Genomic DNA, 20238 nt, shown 5'->3' with positions numbered 1-20238 from the left:
GCTACTTCCTGCCTTGGCCCCACGAGGAGCAAAGCGGCGCCCAGGCTGCCTGGACTGCCGTCCCTTCTTAGGTAAGCGGTGAGCGGCGCAGGATCAGAGCCCGACCCTTTAGCAGTGCAGGATCCGCCCTTTTGCAGCGGGTTGGGTGGAGATGAAGCGGGTTGATCAAAACGGATTTCTGCAACAATAAACAATTAAAAAAAAGAGTTCGTAGCTGCAATTGCAGCCTTGATTTTCACTGGCCTCCTTCTTCTTTATACCCCGCCCATCTGCCACCCTGGGCGGCTCCCAACAGAATATTAAAAACATGTTTAAACATCAAAAACTTCCCTAAACAAAGTAGAGAGAGAGAGAGAGAGAAAGGAAGGAAGGATGGATGGATGCTGCGTCCCTGTTATTTCGCTTACCTGGGAGAAAGTGCTCCTGAACTCGGCGTTTTTTCTTCAGATCAGGTTATATCTTTGCTCTTTGGATGTACGTCCCACCCCAGTTCAGTGTTTACTTCTGAGTAAACATGCTTAGGATCAGGTCATAGGAGCCAAGGGGTCTCTCTCCCCCCCCCCCCATATTGTATTCAAGTTGGCACCCCTGGATCAGGTTTCACAAAGCAATGGATTTGGTATACCTCAATATTAAACGTACCTTTAATGCTGATGTAATATTAAATGGCCAAACTGCGGGAGGCAGTGAAGGATAGGCGTGCCTGGCGTGCTCTGGTCCATGGGGTCACGAAGAGTCGGACACGACTGAACAACAACAATATTAAATAGCTTTAACATTGATGTAGATGTACATAGGAATGACAGGAGTGTGGGAGACAGGTGTGGGGAATGATGTATAGAGCAGTGTTTTTCAACCTTTTTTGGGCAAAGGCACACTTGTTTCATGAAAAAAATCACGAGGCACACCACCATTAGAAAATGTTAAAAAAATTAACTCTGTGCCTATATTGACTATATATAAAGTAATTTTTCAATTTTTCCCACGGCACACCAGGCAACATCTCGCGGCACACTAGTGTGCCGCGGAACAGTGGTTGAAAAACACTGGTATAGAGCTGTCCTTAAGGTCAGATCACCTGATTCTTAAGGATAGACATGTACTTACTATTTCCAGATGGGAAATGCAGAATCTCAAATTTAAAGGTTCCCATGGAGAGGGAAAACAAAATGCGTATATCTGCTAGCAGCCTATGTGGAAGGGATCCCAAAATGGGGTTGTTGTTACATCAGTGGTGAATAGATGAGGTTGCTGTTTTCTTTGGGGTATCTTATTATCCTAGAAAAAATATCAGCCTTTTTTTTTAATACAGCAAGGAGTGGGTGAAGGCAAAAGGGGTAAGATTATGATGTTGCTGCTGGTGATCTTCTTAAAAAATAAAAAAGCAACGAACTGATTTGACATACTCTTTCTCTCCCACATCCCATGGCATACCATTATGCTCTTTCCTCACAGAGTTGTGAAATCCTGACAGGTTCAGATGGTTTTGCCTCTTCTGACTGATATGCTTTGCATTCCTGGCCAGCAAAGATGGTAAGACTGGTTGTTTCAGTATCTTATCTGCTTTTAAGATAACCATTGGAGACTTCCATAAATATTCTTCCAGTTTAGTTTCATAAAGTTATTTATGTAATCCAAATGTTTTTATTTTGATTATATTTTGTGGTTTTATATTTTGATTTTGTTCTGTGATCTTCGGGTATAAGGCAGCATATACCGGTAAATTTTGTTGTTGTTGTTGTTGTTGTTGTTGTTGTTGTTGTTAAATAATGATGATGATGATGATATAAAGTACTTCTCACACATTATCTTGGTAATCCTCACATTTTTAATTTTTTAAAAAAGTTTTCTTTCTTAGACTTGTATATCACTTTACATTAAAAAGCGATTTACAATGCAGTAGACCTGGAACTTATACGGTGGTTACGTTCCATGGATAGTGCATAAAGCCAAAATCACACATAGTGAAAACACATCGGGTGCAATGGCAGGTGGGATTGCAAAAGTTTCCGCCCCACCTTTAAATTATCATTGTTACTGTTTTACCAAGTGCATAAAGCTGAATGCGCACAAGTTAAATGTGCCAAAGTTGCGGGTCTACCGTACATGTAAAATAGAATAAAACATAATAAAAACATTGAAACAAATGAACAAAATCAATACAGTAATAATTATATAAAACAGATGCTAAAGCCTGGATTGCATAGCTTTAACTAAAAACTAATGATGGGCATGCTTGATATAAGATTTTAATTCTTCCCCACTTCCCAGACTGTGACCTTTAACTCAGTTGCATGTACTTCCTTTGTCATATGCATAGGATCTATCCTACATAAATACCTTGCAGGTGAATTATTTTTTCCTCTGGGCTGCAGACTTGATCAGGGCTTGCAACACAAATGCTCTTTAGGCCTTTTTGCTAAACATTCCTGAAGCATCTTTGCGGAAGCCAGTTGAATGTTCATACCGGTACCTCCTTGCATTGTAATTCCTGCAAGTGGGGGTCAAGTTTCCACAATTGGAAAACCTGCCTGTTTGAAGAGAGAGGTGTTTTTTTTTTTTTTTTGCATCCTGATATTCTATGTGTGCATTCTGAGCCAGACACCTGAGGGGGTGGGGGGAAGCTAACTAGTTGTGGAAATGCATTACTTTACTGTACTTGCAAAAGGATAGCTAAACAGAATGGGGGGGGGATGTTATTGGGTGGTTGTTTTTATTTTGATTACATATATATACTGTGGTTTTATATTTTGATTTTGTTCTGTGAACCACCCTGAGATCTCTGCGTGTAGGGCGGCATATAAATTCAAAAAATAAATAAAATAAAAGAATAAATATTAAACTTTTTGGCTGTCTGTAAATAATTTTAAGATACTTTTGTGTGTGCTTCTCCTCTTGCTCTGAGATAACCCGGCTTAATGGTATTGTTGATTTTGCTGCTGTTTGCCCGGACTGCTGTGAATAAATAACATAACTTAATTTTCCCTTTCTCCTCCCCAGGCTGTGACCCTACACACCGATGTGGGAGAAATTAAAATAGAGCTATTCTGTGAAAGAGCACCCAGGGCATGTGAAGTAAGTGATGGTTCTCTCTCTCTCTCTCTCTCTCTCTCTCTCTCTCTTGCCCCCCAAACACACCACAGGAGAGGAGGATAGGACACATTGTTCTTTCCAGAGGTCTGAACTGATGGCTTGCAAAGAGCTGTTGAAATTAGGCTAAGGACCACAGGTTGCCCACCTCTGTCTGTTAAATAATATGAGCAGCCGCCTTCCATGTTTAGATTTCATATACCAAATTGAGAGCCGGTGCGATGGGTTAGTTGTGTTGGACTAGTACCTGGGAGACCAGGGTTCTTCAAATCCTCCACTCCACCATGATGCTAAATGGGTGACACTGGGTCACTCTTAGCTTAACCTACCAAATGGGGTTTTTGTAGGGATTAAATGGGGAGGAGTAGAATCATGTTCGCCACCTTCAGCTCCTGGGAGGAAATGGTTGGATATAAAGGGAATAAAATAATTCAGTTAAATTAAATTCTCATTAAGGTACAATCAAACATGAAAAGATAGGTAGGGTTAGTGAACCATCCTTGTTTCCTGTTAGAATAGGTGCTTTCATTCCTTAATAGGCAGTCTGCTGTAATTAATAAAGCTATGCCCTGACGCCTTTGCACCCGTTGATCCAGTTTCCTTTGAGGCACGTTCTGCTTTCAGAATAGTTTCACCAGATAAAGATAAGCCAGTCTTCAGTTCATTCCATTGGCTGCAAATAGTAGAACGTAACATAAATGAATGTGGCGTTAGGGTAAAGATTTGTTATTTCATAACAACAGATAAAAATTAAAAGATGAAAAACCAAGCAAGAATAAAAAGGAAGAAAAGAAAAAAGAGAATGAAAGAAAAAAGCAAGAATAAAAGTTGTATACATATAAAGGAAGACTATTTACGTTATTTGATTCCCAAGTATCATTCCAGATTTGTCAAGGTTGTCTTCAAAAAGGTGCTTCCACTGTGTATGTAATGAAGGGATGCCAAATTGTATTAAATTTGTCTGGAGGTTTTAGTCCTTGTCTAAATCTCAAATTATGCAGAATTTTCTCCATTATAGCTATATTGATATCAGTGAATGCTGGTTACATGAAAGGTGCTTCCAGGCAGGGATTTATTGTGCATTGCCAGCAGCTTGTCTATGCAAGTTTTACACACAGTTGTTATTACCAAAATTTTGTTACATTTTAATCTGGATTTTCTAACTCCACAAAAAATCAGATTGGCAAAAAAAAATTGGTTTAAATAATTTGAAGGTTACTGCAGTGAGTGTTGGAAAGAAAAGGGGGAAAAGGGGGAAAGAAAGGAACATGTGATTCAAAGGGGACAAAATTTTATGTCCTCGTACCATTTTGCATTTTACTGCTGGTTTATTTCTTAACTAGCCCTCTGGTTCTTTTTCTAGAATTTTCTGGCACTCTGCGCTAGTAACTTCTACAATGGCTGTATTTTTCACCGGAATATCAAAGGATTTATGGTGCAGACTGGAGATCCAACAGGTAATTCCTTTTTTTAAAGTTAGGTAAAGTTTACCTAAAGGTAAAGGGACCCCTGACCATTAGGCCCAGTCGTGTCCGACTCTGGGGTCGCGGTGCTCATCTTGTGTTACTGGCCAAGGGAGCCGGCATACAGCTTCCGGGTCATGTGGCCAGCATGACAAAGCCGCTTCTGGCGAACCAGAGCAGCGCATGGAAACGCCATTTACCTTCCCGCCGGAGCGGTACCTATTTATCTCCTTGCACTTTTGACGTGCTTTCGAACTGCTGGGACCGAGCAACGGGAGCTCACCCCTTCGCGGGGATTCGAACCGCCGACCTTCTGATCGGCAAGCCCTAGGCTCTGTGGTTTAGACCACAGCGCCACCTGCGTCCCCTAGGTACAATATAGTCCTCCCAATTTTGGCTCTTTCTACCCTGTAGATGCCTTGCAGTATGTTTGCATGACTGTCTTGCATATTTGGGGAGCTCAGGGGAGAGGGATGGGGTGTTCTCTGATCTGCGGTGAGATTTTTGAGAGATGAGAAATGGCATGAGCAAAAGTCTTTTCACTATTTCTTGCCTGATTTTTCAAACAGCAGCACAAATCAGAGAGGACATCTCCTATTGCTTAGTCATCACCAATTTGCTAAGGACTTAAGGGAGATATGTGTATGTTGTGGTCATGGGGAAAAGGTGCCTGAATTTGTAGGAATCCTACTAACCTGTCTACTCAACCTCCCCCATCCCTCTTGATCTTTCAGGCACCGGAAAAGGAGGAAATAGCATTTGGGGCAGAAAATTTGAAGATGAATACAGTGAATACTTAAAAGTATGTTTTGCTTTGTTCATTAACAGTTTCTTGTTGCTGTACGTTTATGTGAACAGGGAAGTTGCCCTTTTTTGGCTTGGAAGGAAACGAAACAAACCCAGAGATGTAGTAGCATATAATGATAATTTATTGCATTTTAGTGTGTTACATTTTAAGACCATCTGGTAAAAGGCAGGAGAAAAAAGCTATAATAAAAAACAACACCCTTGTTTTTGGGTCCCCACTCCCATTTTCCATCTTCTTCTCTCAGCACAGTGTCCGTGGAGTTGTTTCTATGGCAAATAATGGTCCGAATACAAATGGGTCTCAATTCTTCATCACCTATGGCAAACAGCCACACCTGGACATGAAATACACTGTGTTTGGGAAGTGAGTATGACGGTATTGAATTGTATAATGCAAGATTTAATTCTGTCATCATACTAGAGCTGGCGGCCACATGAACTCCGTCATGCCAGCCTTAAGTTTTTATGTAGGTTGAAAAATTGTCATCAGAAGTTTGTGCCTTTCTGTGCAAGGAGGTTCTCATTGCTATTTTTCATTTCTTGCCTGCTCAAACAGGGTAATCGATGGCTTGGATACCCTGGATGAGCTGGAGAAACTGCCAGTGAACGAGAAGACATTCCGCCCCCTTAATGACGTCCATGTTAAAGATGTTACAATTCATGCCAACCCCTTTGCTCAATAGCTGCAAAGCGCCCATTCAGATTCCTGGCTTGAAAAACTGCTGGTGGGTCTTTGAAGACAGATGGGCTTGTGCATTCTCTTGGAATTACAGACTTCCCAAGCTGTTGAAATTTCAGCATTTCACGGAGGGAAAAGCCACCTTTTGATGTATGAAATTGTACACATTTAACAAACCTGGATGTAATTTTTTAAAAAAATAAATAAATACGTATATATATTTTAATCAAGTCATGTTTCCCTGTTGAAGTTCCAACTGGATTATACCAGCTGTTCTTTCAAAATGCTTTGTATGCTGACTTGTCTTCAAGGCCGGGTTGGTTGAACAGTCGGGGCAAATGGTGTAATAGTCCCACAACCTTATGTCAGGCCTCATCTACACACCCAGTAAGTGCCTACATCTCAGTGCACCTCCCTCCAGGACTCCCTCACACCCAGCCAAAATGCAGCCCATAGAAGAAGCCTCCTTGCTCCAAATTGACTTTGCCCTCTTGCGAAGCGAAACACAACTTTTCCAAACAGGCCCATGAGCTGAGCAGGTGCAGGGATCTTGATTTTAAAAAAAAAACGCTTTGCGTGCCCCCATCTAATCTAATCTCTGTCTCTCTCTATTTATTGAAAGGGGCAAGATTAGATGGGGACACAAAAAACATTAAATCTCTCTCCCTCTCTCTCTCAAAATGGCAACCTGCCCCACATCAAGGTTTGCCATACGTCCAGAAAGTCCCAGACATAGCCATCGTTAGCAGTATGCAGAGGCATAAAAAAATGCCCGGCAAAATCTGGATGTACGGCAACACTTGTTGGCAGTATACATTTGGGCAATTATCCATAAAAATAGCTCAGAAACTCAATGCTTTTTTTCTTAAAAAAATGTTTAGGAGTACGTACTTTCAGTTTGGGATGCGGGTGGCGCTGTGGTCTAAACCACAGAGCCTAGGGCTTGCCGATCAGAAAGTTGGCGGTTTGAATCCCCGTGACGGGGTGAGCTCCCATTGTTCGGTCCCAGCTCCTGCCCACCTAGCAGTTCGAAAGCACGTCAAAGTGCAAGTAGATCAATACGTACCGCTCCGGTGGAAAGGTAAAACGGCGTTTTCGTGCGCTGCTCTGGTTCGCCAGAAGCAGCTTAGTCATGGTGGCCACAAGACCCAGAAGCTGTCTGCGGACAAACGGCGCTCCCTCAGCCTATATAGAGCGAGAGGAGCATGCAACCCGAGAGTCGTCTGCGACTGGACCCAACAGTCAGGGGTACCTTTACCTTTACTTTCATTTTGACAAGAAAATCACCATTTTATAGTTCAAATCGGGAAAAATAAATACAGTAAATGGACAAAAGTACAAAGATTCACAAAATGTTTAGGGGTATACGTACCCCAGCGTCCCCACAGAAAAAACCCCACTGCAGAATAAAAGAAGCTCAACAATGTTGTAAGAATTTCAAGGTCTTTCATATATTTATATAATGATTGTTATTAATTTACTAAACAAATAAGGCCACATGTCTGAAAACAGCACAGAAAGACAGGCCTCACTCCATTTTGACTCCTAGCTGGCCAAGTGTTTTCATCTGCAGGGAGAAGGTGAGAAGTCTCTGCTTGAGGGCCAGATGATGGGCCATTTCTCTCACAAAGGAACAGCCATTAGCCCTACTGGCCGGGGCAGGAAACCTTTGTTTTGCAGAAATGTGTGTCTGGGAGGTGTCAAGCAGAGATGGCACAGGTGTTGAAAATTCCCAAGTTACCTCCTCTGACCCTCCCAATTTGTGATGTAGCTCTGATGTATTGGGGGGGGGGGTTAGTGGTCTTGGGTTACATCTCTTCTGCTGACTGGATGATGTTTCTGGGGGTGGGCAAGACTCCAGGCGGGATTTATTATTATTATTATTCTTAGAAATGTCTTTATACCTGCATTGTTCTGGGTCTTTTTTCCCTGAGAAACACCGTTGTTGCAACAGCTTCAATAAAGATCAAGCTTACTTTGCCTCTCAGTCTTCTCTGGTTGGCCTGTTTTTTACTCCTGCCAATGGAAGAACCTGCAAGGGACTTTGCAAGGGCTCTTGTGTACCCCCATAAGGGAATAAGGGCAGGTTTTTCTTAGAACAACTTTGCCCCCCAAAAGTTCAGCTTTTGTCAGGATTTTCACTTTTTGAAATATGGCAACCCTAGGGCCTTATGCCCATTAACTTTTTTTTTTGGGGGGGGGAGACTCAAAATATTTTATCGTGGGGGCGAAGGGACTTCTGCCTGGAGTTGCCTCCTAGGGCCAAGGAATAGAATAACAGAATCAGGATTAACACACACCGACCAGCGAAACAGGTGGGCGGGGCTTATTCCATCCAATCCAAACGCCTTGGGGCGCGAGGCCCGTGACGCAGCCGCACACGCACAGCTATTGTGACGACCTTCCAACTTCCAGAAGGTTCCTCGCAGCCGGCGCCATTTTGTCGAGGCGGACGGGTTGTTGTTTTCTAGCCGCGGTTGCTGAGGCCGGAGAGGAGGAGAAACGGGAAGGCTCGTCGTGTCCGGAGGCGCCTTTTGAGAAGCGGAGTCTACTCCGAAAAGGAGAGCGGTAAGTGTCGGGTGTGGGTCAGCGGATGGGTCGGGACCACGGAACGGCCGGTAGTAATGGCGTGTGAGGGGAAGGATTCGAGGGGGGGGGGAGGGGAAGCCTCTCCTATTTTTACCTCAGGTTTTTTTCCCTCAGGGAGAAACGCACCGGGATGGGGTTGGGTTGGCGGGTCGAGAATGGTTTCCCTCCCTCGCTCCAAAGCCGAGCCCTTCCCGCCATGTTCTCCTCAGGGAAGGAGAGCTTAAAATGGCTTCGAGGCCTTCGGTTTGGCGTCGCCTACGCGAAAGGCACGTCGCGTCCCTTTCTAACCGTCCAAGCTCCTCTGAGAAATTGCTCCGCTTTCTTGGCGCTTCCTCGGCTCACACATGTCGGGGGGGAGGCGGCAGAACCACCTGCTTTTTGTGTCGTCTCCCCCGATTTCTCCGAGATCGAGGAACCCCCAGACAGGGCGAACAAACGAGCGACATAATTTCCCAGTGCGTCACCGGCGTCGTAGTAATAAGTGTTGTGGTTATAGCACAGCCGCGAGCAGGACTGAAGGGATATATATTAAGGGGGTTGTTGTAAAAACGACAAACAACATCAACATTACCTGGCAACCCTTCTGCAGTAACAAATGGTATCACAAAAATTACGAAAGAGGAATGGAAGTGGACGGAAAGGAGATTGGAAAGGAGAATAAATCCGGTTGGGGAAAATCACTAGCCAGAAGTCTCATTTTTCTCCCTCTCTGCTTGTTCGGTTCCTTTTCCTCGTCCGTCCCCCCCCCCCCCCGGAAACCGTACTCTGTATACATACACGAGTATTGGCCTTGCTAAAACTAAGGGCGGTGGTTAAAATTGCGAAAAGGGACTGTTTGTTAATAAGGAAAAGGAAGTTTGCATAGCCTGGCTAAAGCAGGAAAGAGAAGAAAAGCCTGTGGTGGTGGTGCTGTTGCTGCCCCATGGGAAGAGTGGACTGAACTCCAGTGTCACCACCAGAAAAGGCCTTGTTCTTAGTACCTCCCAGTTAAGTGGGCCACAAGAAAGAAAAAGAGGAGTCAAACCGGTAGGCATCACCCATCTGAATATGTGCCTGTCTGGACGCTCGGGTCTTACTCATCTGAGATCCTTCTGTTTTCCCTTCCATCAGAGATGTGGTGGTGGCTGGCAACTGGTGGCGCCCCAGCTAGGGTATGCCATCTCCAAGGAGGCTTGCTTCTCACTTCATGTCAAAGAGCATTTACTGAAATACAGTCAAACACTGTGAAGTATATCTAGGTATTGGGTAGCTGAACTATACAGTGTCAGTCACTTGTTCCTTTTGTTTTTGTCATTAAAAACGCTGATTTATTACTAAATGTTTCTCTTACATGCCATGTAAGTTACTTTCCGATAGTCATCAAGGCTTCAGGTTTCTGCTTTCTTTTCAATAAGAGGCAATAACCTAAATTGTAGAGCAAATGCCCTATACTATTGTTCAGAAGGGCATTGTACAAAGGTGTTTAAGAAGGTGGCAACAATGGCCACCTAGTCTAAAGGTGTTTTTCAACATTCTTTCCAGAATGTCTTGCTTGCAACAACACCACTGTAACACTGCACAATCAGTATGGTATTCTTCCTATTGATGCCAGGATCTTCTCTCTCTCTTCTCCTGTAGGCATATCTGGTTTGATTCCATCTTTTCTTCTCTGCATCACGATCCCATTCCAAAACTTTTTGCAGCTCTTGTATCTTAAAAAGTACAGGGTGCATGCATCTCTATTGTAGTTATTCTTATCCATACATTTGCTAGAGGCATCTGCTTCCACAAGGCAGGGATTTATGTCATGATTTCGAAGACGTTGCAGTTTTCTAGACATAAAGATATTGGTTTGTGGTGGTACTTTAAAGATAGCACCTCACCCGCCGCGTGGAAAACTGACTCCCGGGCTCGGGACTCGCTTCCAATTCGAAAAGCTTCCTTTTGTTTTTGTGTGTTTGTGGTTGATTATGTCAGTTTCAGTTGGGTTGCTACTATAGTTTGTATACAAAGGGGGATGGCTGGTTTAAAAAAGTTGAAATCCTATGGTGTTAATGCCCAGTAATATATAATTCTATTAGCATAGCAATACTGTATTGGCATACAAGTTGCCCAAATTTGTGGGCACATTTTGCCACTGGCTATACATGTAATTCATATCTGAGGCATGTTTAACTTGTACAATTTCAACTTTAATGTGGATGTTGGCTGGCCAGTTGAAATTGCAGAAATTAAACGCACAGAAGGTGGCATGCTTTAAAACTAACCATGCACAAAAAGAGCTTTTAAGCTCTTCTCCTTGCTTACTGGGCTCTGGGAGGCTATCCTGAGATCTCAGGTGACCTCACAAGATCTTGCCAGGAGCCTTTCAGAGCCCAGCAAGCAATGTGGAGAGCTGAAAAGCTCTTATGGTGTGCTGGCTCTGGAAGGCAAGACTGCTCACGCTGGGGCATTTCAAGGGGTTTCGATTTTCGGCACTTGATCTGTACTGTGGGGTGTGAAGTGCCATGTTTTTCCATTAATATTAGTGCTTTTTTCCATGTTAGGCTTCATATTGCAGTGCATGAATGGGGATTCCTGTCACTGCGGTATTTTGGAAATCCCAGCTAGTCAGTTGCATAAGCCGTTGGTAGTATTTAGTCTCGTTGCTGTGTTTTAGGTTGCAGCAGTTTTGAGTATAATCATTAAGAGTAACTTGTTGCTAAAATGTACTGAACTCTCACACTGAGAATTAAAGCAAGTGTGGGTTAAAAATGAGCAGCACTGTCAGCCCAGACGAAGTAATTACATGGTAAGTAAAATGCTTTATTAGGAGCAACCAATGGTACAAAAATATGCAAGCTTGCATAGTAACTTTGTGGCAATACTTCTGATCAGTTTGTTCTTGTTCTTTTCTGTTTATATGTTAATTTTTTAATGCAAGATTTGTGTAGTTCAAAAGCTTACACTGCACTGTGAATATGGATTGGTCCTATTCAAATAATTACTGTTAATATGAGTCTGAGGCATTTCTGTGCTTCAAAGTATAGGGCCCCAATAAAAAAATTATCATTTGACTGTGGTAGAATTGAAGCCATTTAAATTGTATATTTAAGTTTGATCTCATTGCACTGCTCAATAGACTGTCTGAAAGGAAGAGAGAGATTTACTGGAAATAGTTCTAAAACTGGTGTATATATTAATAGTTACTGTTGACTTTTTGTCTCATAAATGTATGTATTTACAGATGCGGTATTCAAAGCAAACAAACTATTCTGATTGGGAAGAAAAACAATGTTTGGATCCTAAAAAAGGCAGCAGCCATCATAAGAGAAGAAGAGAATCATACAGCAGTACGCATGAGAAAAAGCGCAGCAGATATACTCAAACCCAAACCTATGATAGGTGAGTTAGTTCGCCCCCACCCCATATGGCAAGTCTGTATCTTCAAGTGTTTATTTAGATTTTATTAAATTTAGCACTATATCATAGAATTGTTGAGTTGGAAGGGACCTGGAGGGTCATCTAATCCAACCCCCTTTGATGCAGAAATCTCAACTAAAGCATCCATGACAGATGGCCATCCAACTTCTGTCTTAAAATTTCCAATGAATTCCTTAAATCTCAGTCTGAATTTGAAATACACACAAACAGACATAACTTGCATGCATGAGAACTGCTAGTTTAATGTTCCACATTAGATTCTTTTGTTTGTTTCTCTTCTAGCCTTTATTCAGATGCCAGCTCCTTCCATGAAAGAGATAATCATGAACGCCGTTATGTTGAAGAATACAGATACAACTACAGTCAACTGTCTGAAACCAGGCACCATTGCAGAGACCATGAAAATGGTTATCACAACCACAGTAGCAAGTCATCGGGGCATAGCGGTGGAAGCAGTTACAAAAGAAAACACAAGACTCATCATAGTAAATCACATCATTCACACGCGGTATGTATAATTTAGAGCACCTTGAATGTGATTATACATATAACTATTCACTTGAATAATCACACAAGTGAAGCGAGTTGGAGATGTATTTTAGCATAGAAGTATGCTTTTTCTGCTAGATCTTACGTTCCTGAAATGGGAAAGTTCTGTAACATGTAGACAAATATTTTCTAGTGTTATTAGTATTGGTTATCAGGCAGTATTCCACTTTTCTGTTTGAATACCTGAACTAGTCGTTTGTTGGAAGTATGGCTAAGATGCACCATGAATATTGTTTCCCCTGTTAGGCAAATTAAGTGGAACCAATGGCTTCAAGTTACATTCTGAATGTCTTATTGGACAGTACAAAAATGAAAGTGGAATAAATGCCTTGTAAACTGATGCTGATGCTGTTGTGTTAAATGTTAAACACTATTTATTAGATTAACGTAATCTCTCATAACCTTTGCAGAACAGCTAGTCAAGACCATGATCCCAAATCAGGAAGGTTGATGGTGCAGGGAAACAAGTTTCTTTGCACCGATCTATCTTAACCAAGCTAGCACATAGGTGCTCCAAGGAAGGGAGTTGCATGTTTAGTACAGCTAGTACTGTTGGGTTCTCAGCTGAGGGACTTGGTCCACACATTTCTCTTCCCCACTCCCAACCATCCAGCAGTGGATCAGCACTGGCAGAAGTGGTGCTGATAATTGGCTGAGGGAGGGAGATGTCCACAAGGATAGCAGTGGGTGCTGTGTAACGATCAGGATGGATATGTGTAATGCACATATCTCCTCAACTGAAGTGGTGGCTGTGTGCAGTTAAGTAGGTTTTGTGGCTTTTGACATTACTCACAGAACACCTATAACAAATTATGTGTACTGTACAATATGTACTTTAAACGCTTTACATTTTGTTGACACTCCTTATTTACCAGTAAAAGGCTGCACATTATGCAGTATAAATTCCAGTGCTTGTTATGTTACAGCATTAAACAGAAGACATTTTATTTGCAAATCTTAAAATATATAGTTTTTCTAGTGAACCATATTTTTAAAAGCGTTTATATTGTGTGTTATTGCCTTGCCACTTGAAGTACCTTATCTGAAAATCTGTTCCTTGCCATGTTTTTCTCCTGTAACCCTAAACTATGTGCCCTGTGAAATTCTGGGGAATTTGAAATTGTTCCTGCCAACCGTTTGTGGCCTGGCGCGTATCTGAATGCCTGAATATCTCCCTGCTGAATGAATTTCGTATTCTGCCCTGAATTCACTCGGGTTTATTGATTGGCTGGATGATCTTGGTGCCGCGCACTTGCCGTTACCAGAGGAGTCATCGAAGGAAAAGATCGAGGAGTGTAGAGGATGATGAGGAGGGTCACCTGATCTGTCAGAGTGGAGACGTACTAAGTGCAAGATGTATAGAATATTTTTCAAAACTTATACACTTTTCAGATAGAATAATTTCTTTTAGATAAGAAGCCAGGAGTCTTTGGAAGTCCTTTCCTTTCTTTGGTTTTTTGTTCTGTGTTTTGTTTTTTTCTTTGGGGGGAGATTATTTTTATATAGAAGTTAAATTTTAATTGGAACTTCTTATATAGTGAGCAAGTTAATTTAGAATGAGATAGACATAACTGTCTTGAAGAGTTGTCCAATTAAATATTTTAAAGATGTCTAGTTACACTTTTTTTAACATAGCGGCACTACCTAGAACATAGCATGGTATTTTGAATAATGAAAATACACCACTGTTTGTATAACTAATTTCTCCACTCTGTTTTTAGATGAAATAGTCAGTATTCTGGGTGAAGGTGCTTTTGGGAAAGTCGTGGAGTGTATTGATAACAAAGCGTAAGTTTAACTGTTTTTCTTGTAAGAGCCTGACACCTAACTGGTGGCACATGTCTTTCTCAGATCCTTCTAGAGAACCCACCTTCCATGAAGCTTTTTCCATAACCCCTTAGTTCTTTTTCCCCAGATGAAACAAAGAAACCTAGGTACTTATGATGGCACTTACACATGCTCATCTCCCTTTCCCATCTGGTCTCACTTCCTCTGTCTTTTCATTGTCTAAATCTAAGTTGTAAGCTCCTCAGAAAGGGGATCTTTTTGTTTGTTGCTTTGTAAGGCACCGTGGTGCTATTAGAGCAATAATAAAATGGATACACCAGCTTTTTGTGGTTCAGCATTTCCCAGATACAATTGTTCATTCAGCTTGTCATTTCCTGTCAAAATAATATGCATTGCCATCAAAATAATATGCTAGAAATAATTTAAGTGTTGATATGAATAGTTGTTTAACTGAACAAAACTTGTTTAAACTTTGCTTTATACCACGGAGTAGTCTTGTGACTCTTCTAAACTTTTTTTTAGGGGAGGCAGACATGTAGCAGTAAAAATAGTCAAAAATGTTGATAGATACACAGAAGCAGCTCGTTCAGAAATAAAAGTACTGGAGCACATAAATACTTCAGATCCTAACAACATATTGTAAGTATATTATAATAATGTGAAGTTTTTGCAAATGCTTGCATGCTTATGCTTTTGTGTGTATTTGTGTGATTTCTTTTGAGAAGAAAATAATGGGGGCTTTCATTGGTGTACTGAATACAATTTTCTTGTTTGTGTTAAATTTTAAGTTTGTAAGCTCAGTTGAGAACCCTGGATCATCTCTAGCCGAGTTGAATTTTGAGTACTCCTATTAAGATAAATGGGCTTTCAGTGGGTCTACTGTTAGTATAACTAACATTGGGTATTATCCTGACTATTTTGTAGCATCTTCTGAATGACATTATTGTATTTACAGTCGCTGTGTCCAGATGTTGGAATGGTTTGAACATCATGGCCATGTTTGCATTGTGTTTGAACTGCTGGGACTCAGTACATATGACTTCATTAAAGAAAACAGTTTTCTGCCATTCAGTCTTGACCACATTAGACGAATGGCTTACCAGATTTGCAAATCTGTAAACTGTAAGTACACATAGCACTTTATTTCTGTTTCTAAAATGTCTCTTGAAGCAGTTAGTAGTAAAAGAAAAAGCACAATGCATAGTATATGTAGGAGCAGTGTTCTGTTTAACATCTCTTGTAATAATTTTCTGACTTTTTACAGTTTTGCATTCAAACAAGCTAACCCATACGGACCTGAAGCCTGAAAACATACTGTTTGTGAAGTCTGACTACACGGAAGCATACAACCCCAAACTGGTAAATCTCTCATTTCTTACATTAAAAAGCTTCTCTCGCCATTTATCTCTTTTGCGTGTATGCTTAGTAATTGTGGTATGTTTCAGAAACGTGATGAGCGTACACTGAAAAATCCAGATATCAAAGTTGTGGATTTTGGAAGTGCAACATACGACTATGAACATCATAGTACTCTTGTGTCTACAAGGCATTACAGAGCTCCTGAAGTTATTTTGGGTAAGTAGAAAAGTAGTCTAGAAAGTTACTTTTCTTACAGTACTTTTGTGAGTCATTTTTAGACCATTGCTTAGTGAGGCTGCTTTAGGAGTTGCTAGTATCAGTTTCTGTTCACCACCTTGGCACCCTGTGCATTTTGGAATTTCAACTTGAATGCTAATTCTAAGTAGTTCTAAGTGTAGCAAATGTTTGTTTCATCTTAAACTTACATTAGAATTAGGGTTTCTTTTTTAGGCAGTCTGTTTTGTGACTTTCCCATTTACAAAATACACGAACCTGTTTGAAGAGCTCTTTAAGCAATTCAGTTACAGATCAGTAACACCATAGGTCTGAAAAAGCTACATGACTTAGTGTTCATAATTTATTTTCTCTCCCCACAGCCTTGGGATGGTCACAGCCTTGCGATGTTTGGAGCATTGGCTGCATTCTTATTGAATATTACCTTGGATTCACAGTATTTCCGGTATGTAACTGCAGAAACATTGGATATAGAGACAGCAGTGACAAATCTTACTTCGGAACACGTGATGTTTTACAGAAAATGCTATCATAAAAACCAATAGTTACATTTTGTTTTTTTAATGTTAACCTGATGAATCAGAATAAACTTGTTTGTGTGAAGTACAGGTGAAACTTGAAAAATTAGAATATTGTGGAAAGGTTCATTTCTTTAATTCAACTTAAAAGGTGAAACTAATATATGAGATAGACTCATGACATGCAAAGTGAGATATGTCAAGCCTTTATTTGTTATAATTGTGATGATTATGGTGTAAAGCTGATGAGAACCCCAAATTAACAATTTCAACTTTGGGGTTTTCATCAGCTGTATGCCATAATCATCATAATTATAACAAACAAAGGCTTGACATATCTTGCTTTGCATGTCTATCTTGTATATTAAACTCCAGTAGCTAGTGAAAACAATTGCTTACATAAATGGGACTTTTCCACGATATTCTAATTTTTCGAGTTTCACCTGTATTTGACCTTCAGTTCTGCAATAGGACAGCAGCCTCTCTTCTGATGGAGCCCTACAACGCTGCATTTCAAATTTACTGACTAGTTGAATTCCAAAAAGGCTTGAGAGGAATGGAATAGTACAAACCCTTGTTCACATGGACTTAGGTGGGTGTTCCTTCAGTTTCAGAGGCAAGTGCTGTGTCCCTTTGTACCAGTAGTCTCTGCAGTGGGTGCCTATTGCCATTTTTCCGTTTCATGAGCCTTACTAAATTGCAGCTGCTATGGAGAGCTGACTGTTTAGGAGAGTGCTAGGTACTACTTAACCTTACCTTGTATAGGTACTATAATGCAAAAGCAAACTTGCTTTCCTCAAAGCTATGCAGCTGCCAGAGAATCCAGAAGGCAACACGCTCCAATAGTTGGCTTTATATACTGTGAATAGTTCTAGCTTTCCTTTTGAGTTTATCAAGCACACTTATATGGCAATATTCCATCTTTATTAACAGACACATGACAGTAAGGAGCACCTGGCAATGATGGAAAAGATACTGGGACCGCTACCAATTCATATGGTCCAGAAAACAAGGTAAACTTTTTTAAAGGTTCCATTTCTATTAACCGCCTCATAGCAGTGCCATCCATTTCTATTTTACATTTCCCTTGATCAGTTTGTGGTCATTGTTGTCATAGCAACCACTTCACAAATAAATGATGTAATGAATAGTGTTCTAGTCCAAACCCTCCTTTTTGGAATATTGGGCCGGCTATAGCTAATTACTTATGCTTCAACAAAGCTTGCCCCCCTCTCCTTATGGCCCCTGCCAGGGGTGAGAGAACAAGGGGAGGAAAAGAGGTGTTGTTTAATCTGGCAAGCTGAAATGCTTTTCCTGACAGAACAATTGACCTAGTGCAACTTAGGCTGGTTTATACTGGTGACAGTGTCCACGTGTACCTTGCATGGGTGTGGACAACACTTCCACTGATGCACATTATGGGGAAGCTATGTGGTAAATTTCCCCCTGAATGGAAAATAACAATTTTTAAAATAGTCTGCCTGCTGTTCAGAGGCCGCTGACTGTGGACATAGACATAGTCCTTACATATATGTCCAATACGCATCCAAAGCAAACCATGTTGATCACTACCTTTTGTGGGAGTGAATCCATAATGTAACCAATCTAGAGGAACTGAAACTCGTGCATTTTCAGCTCTAGTTGCAGTTACTTGTTTTAATATTTATAGACCACATCTCACTCAAGCGTGCATATTCAAGAGTATGGCATTGTATAGTATAAATTGGCTTGTTAATAATGCCAGTGTAGATGAGTTACGGGGTCACTATTTGAACTACTTTGCTGCTTGTTTCTTTTTTGAGGATAGTAGCAGGAACCATGTGTGGCTTACATAACTCATGGTAAGCTCAATGTAGTATTCGTGCTCAGTGCACTGCTAGTTTTAGTATCCAGGACTACTAGAGTATTGTACAGTGGTGCCTCGCAAGACGAAATCAGTTCGTTCTGCGAAAATTTCGTCTTGTGAATTAATGCGTTCCTATGGGCAAAAAAGTCGGGGCCTGTTGCCAGCAGCAACTCCCAGCTCTGCCTCTGCCGGGCTGCTCAGCACTGTTGTTTGTGTCCTTGCCGCCGCCGCCACATCCCCTCAGGTGGCAGGGCAGGAAAGTGGCCGCTGCATCCTGACCGGGCTCGGGCTCCAGCCTGGGAAGGGGGAGCTGGAGGGAGGGAAGGGCGGCGGAGCTGCGCCTGAGGGGAAGCAGGAGGAGTAGTATTGTTGTTGGGCAGGCTCGTGCTTTGTGCTGCTGCAAGGAAGGAGGGGGCTACACCGGCAGCAAATACAAGCAGGAGGAGCTGCTCCGCTTCAGGTTCCCCCCGCCGCCGCTCCCTCGCTTCAGGTTCACAAACGACTCCCTCCGAGAGCCACACTTATTCTTAGTGGTACCACGCAAGACAAATGCCTCACGGAATGAAACTCCTTGTTGTTGTGTTTGGTTTTCTTCGCGTCTAGTTTTCGTTTTGCGAGTCAGCTAAAAAATCGCAAAACCCTTTCGTCCAGCAAGTTCTCCGTTGCGCAAGGCATTCGTCTTGCGAGGTACCACTGTATAGGGGAAATGGTACAAGTTGGGTTTCTTGCAAATAACATGAAGTTTACAGTTTAGTCATACCTCAGAAGTCAAACAGAATCCATTTTGGAACGAGTTCCACTTCCAAAGCTCCTGCAGCCAATCGGAAGCCCCTTTGGATATCCAGCTTCCAAAAGAACGTTCGAAAACCAGATCACATCGGTTTTCGATTGTTCAGGAGCTGAGGTATGACCATTCATGTTTTCTAAACCCTTCACAAGGGTAGCAGGGTGAGCATGCAACTCATGCCTTCTGGAAGGGGTAACTTTTGCCATGGGAAGATATTTCTGCTCTTAATGTGTTTAGGAACCCTGTTTTTTAATGGAGTTCTAAATACTGTGAGAGCTTACAGGAAAGGGAACACTACACCCCTCATAGGTTGCCCCTCAGACTCGTGGAGGTGGAGCTAGGGTGCTATCTTCATTCTTCCTTTTTGCATGAGAAATCTCAAGCAACTGAATGCAGCCTGTCACTCATAATTACTACTTCTTTTTTTACATAACAAGAAAACGCAAATACTTCCACCATGACCAGTTGGATTGGGATGAGCATAGTTCTGCTGGAAGATACGTTGCAAGACGCTGTAAACCTTTGAAGGTAAGAGGTGTAACTGCATAACCATAGCACACTTTCCCCTACCCCTCGTTTGTTTAGTTTCAGGGTGCTAACTTGCTTTTCCCCTTACCCCAAGGAATTCATGCAGTGCCATGATGCAGACCATGAAAATCTATTTGATCTCATCGGGAGGATGTTGGAGTATGATCCAGCCAAAAGAATTACTCTTGCAGAAGCCTTGGAGCATCCTTTCCTTTCCCCGTGTAAGGAAAAGATATAAATAGAATTCCCTAGGCGATTATAGACTGTGTCAGTCAAAAAGCAACTAAGACTTTTTATGTATTTATTTTGTAATTAGATCTGTAAATTTCTTTTCATATTGTCTTGTTCATCTGTTAAACCTTCCACTTGAAATAAACCATTTGACAAAAATAACTTGTCCTAGTCTTTAATGTTACTCTTTTGTTTCTGAACCACCACCACACATGCAGCCCTGTTGCAGTTGGAACAACAGGTTCTGTCCCAGTTTGGCTGCCAATCAGGCATTCTCTACTATACAGTTAAACAATCCACACCCTTTTGTCAGTTTGACATGATGTGCAAACTAATAGATAGCATAGAGGAATTGTAAATCAGTACTG

The 20238-nt window shown here is 41.6% G+C and overlaps 3 protein-coding genes across 4 annotated transcripts; 2 read left to right on the top strand and 1 right to left on the bottom strand.

Moving 5' to 3' along the window:
* The first annotated feature begins 3 nt into the window (after positions 1-3).
* Positions 4-6215, top strand: PPIL3 (peptidylprolyl isomerase like 3). Its single transcript, XM_033169475.1, has 7 exons — positions 4-71; positions 1456-1533; positions 3001-3075; positions 4454-4547; positions 5288-5355; positions 5606-5724; positions 5917-6215. The coding sequence occupies exons 2-7, from the start codon at positions 1531-1533 to the stop codon at positions 6041-6043; spliced, it is 486 nt and encodes a 161-aa protein (XP_033025366.1). The 5' UTR covers positions 4-71; positions 1456-1530; the 3' UTR covers positions 6044-6215.
* A 2268-nt stretch (positions 6216-8483) lies between these two features.
* On the top strand, positions 8484-20029 carry CLK1 (CDC like kinase 1). Of its 2 annotated transcripts, XM_033169402.1 has the most exons (13): positions 8484-8607; positions 11834-11991; positions 12313-12538; positions 13845-13935; positions 14301-14367; positions 14890-15006; positions 15323-15489; positions 15632-15726; positions 15813-15942; positions 16323-16405; positions 17412-17491; positions 19549-19639; positions 19734-20029. In XM_033169402.1, the coding sequence occupies exons 2-13, from the start codon at positions 11834-11836 to the stop codon at positions 19875-19877; spliced, it is 1449 nt and encodes a 482-aa protein (XP_033025293.1). In that variant the 5' UTR covers positions 8484-8607; the 3' UTR covers positions 19878-20029. The 2 variants fall into 2 exon arrangements, with proteins under 2 accessions (XP_033025293.1, XP_033025301.1); XM_033169410.1 differs by lacking the exons at positions 8484-8607; positions 11834-11991; positions 12313-12538; positions 13845-13935; positions 14301-14367 and adding an exon at positions 9290-9294 and having other exon boundaries at positions 14991-15006.
* Positions 10092-10519, bottom strand: LOC117058353 (coiled-coil-helix-coiled-coil-helix domain-containing protein 7-like). Its single transcript, XM_033169487.1, has one exon. It carries the CDS (start codon positions 10445-10447, stop codon positions 10190-10192), a length of 258 nt encoding a protein of 85 aa, XP_033025378.1. The 5' UTR covers positions 10448-10519; the 3' UTR covers positions 10092-10189.
* Positions 20030-20238: the final 209 nt, after the last annotated feature.

Source organism: Lacerta agilis, chromosome 1, assembly GCF_009819535.1.
Source record: "Lacerta agilis isolate rLacAgi1 chromosome 1, rLacAgi1.pri, whole genome shotgun sequence".
Taxonomy (NCBI): domain Eukaryota; kingdom Metazoa; phylum Chordata; class Lepidosauria; order Squamata; family Lacertidae; genus Lacerta; species Lacerta agilis.
This window is presented reverse-complemented; position numbering and strand designations above follow the sequence as displayed.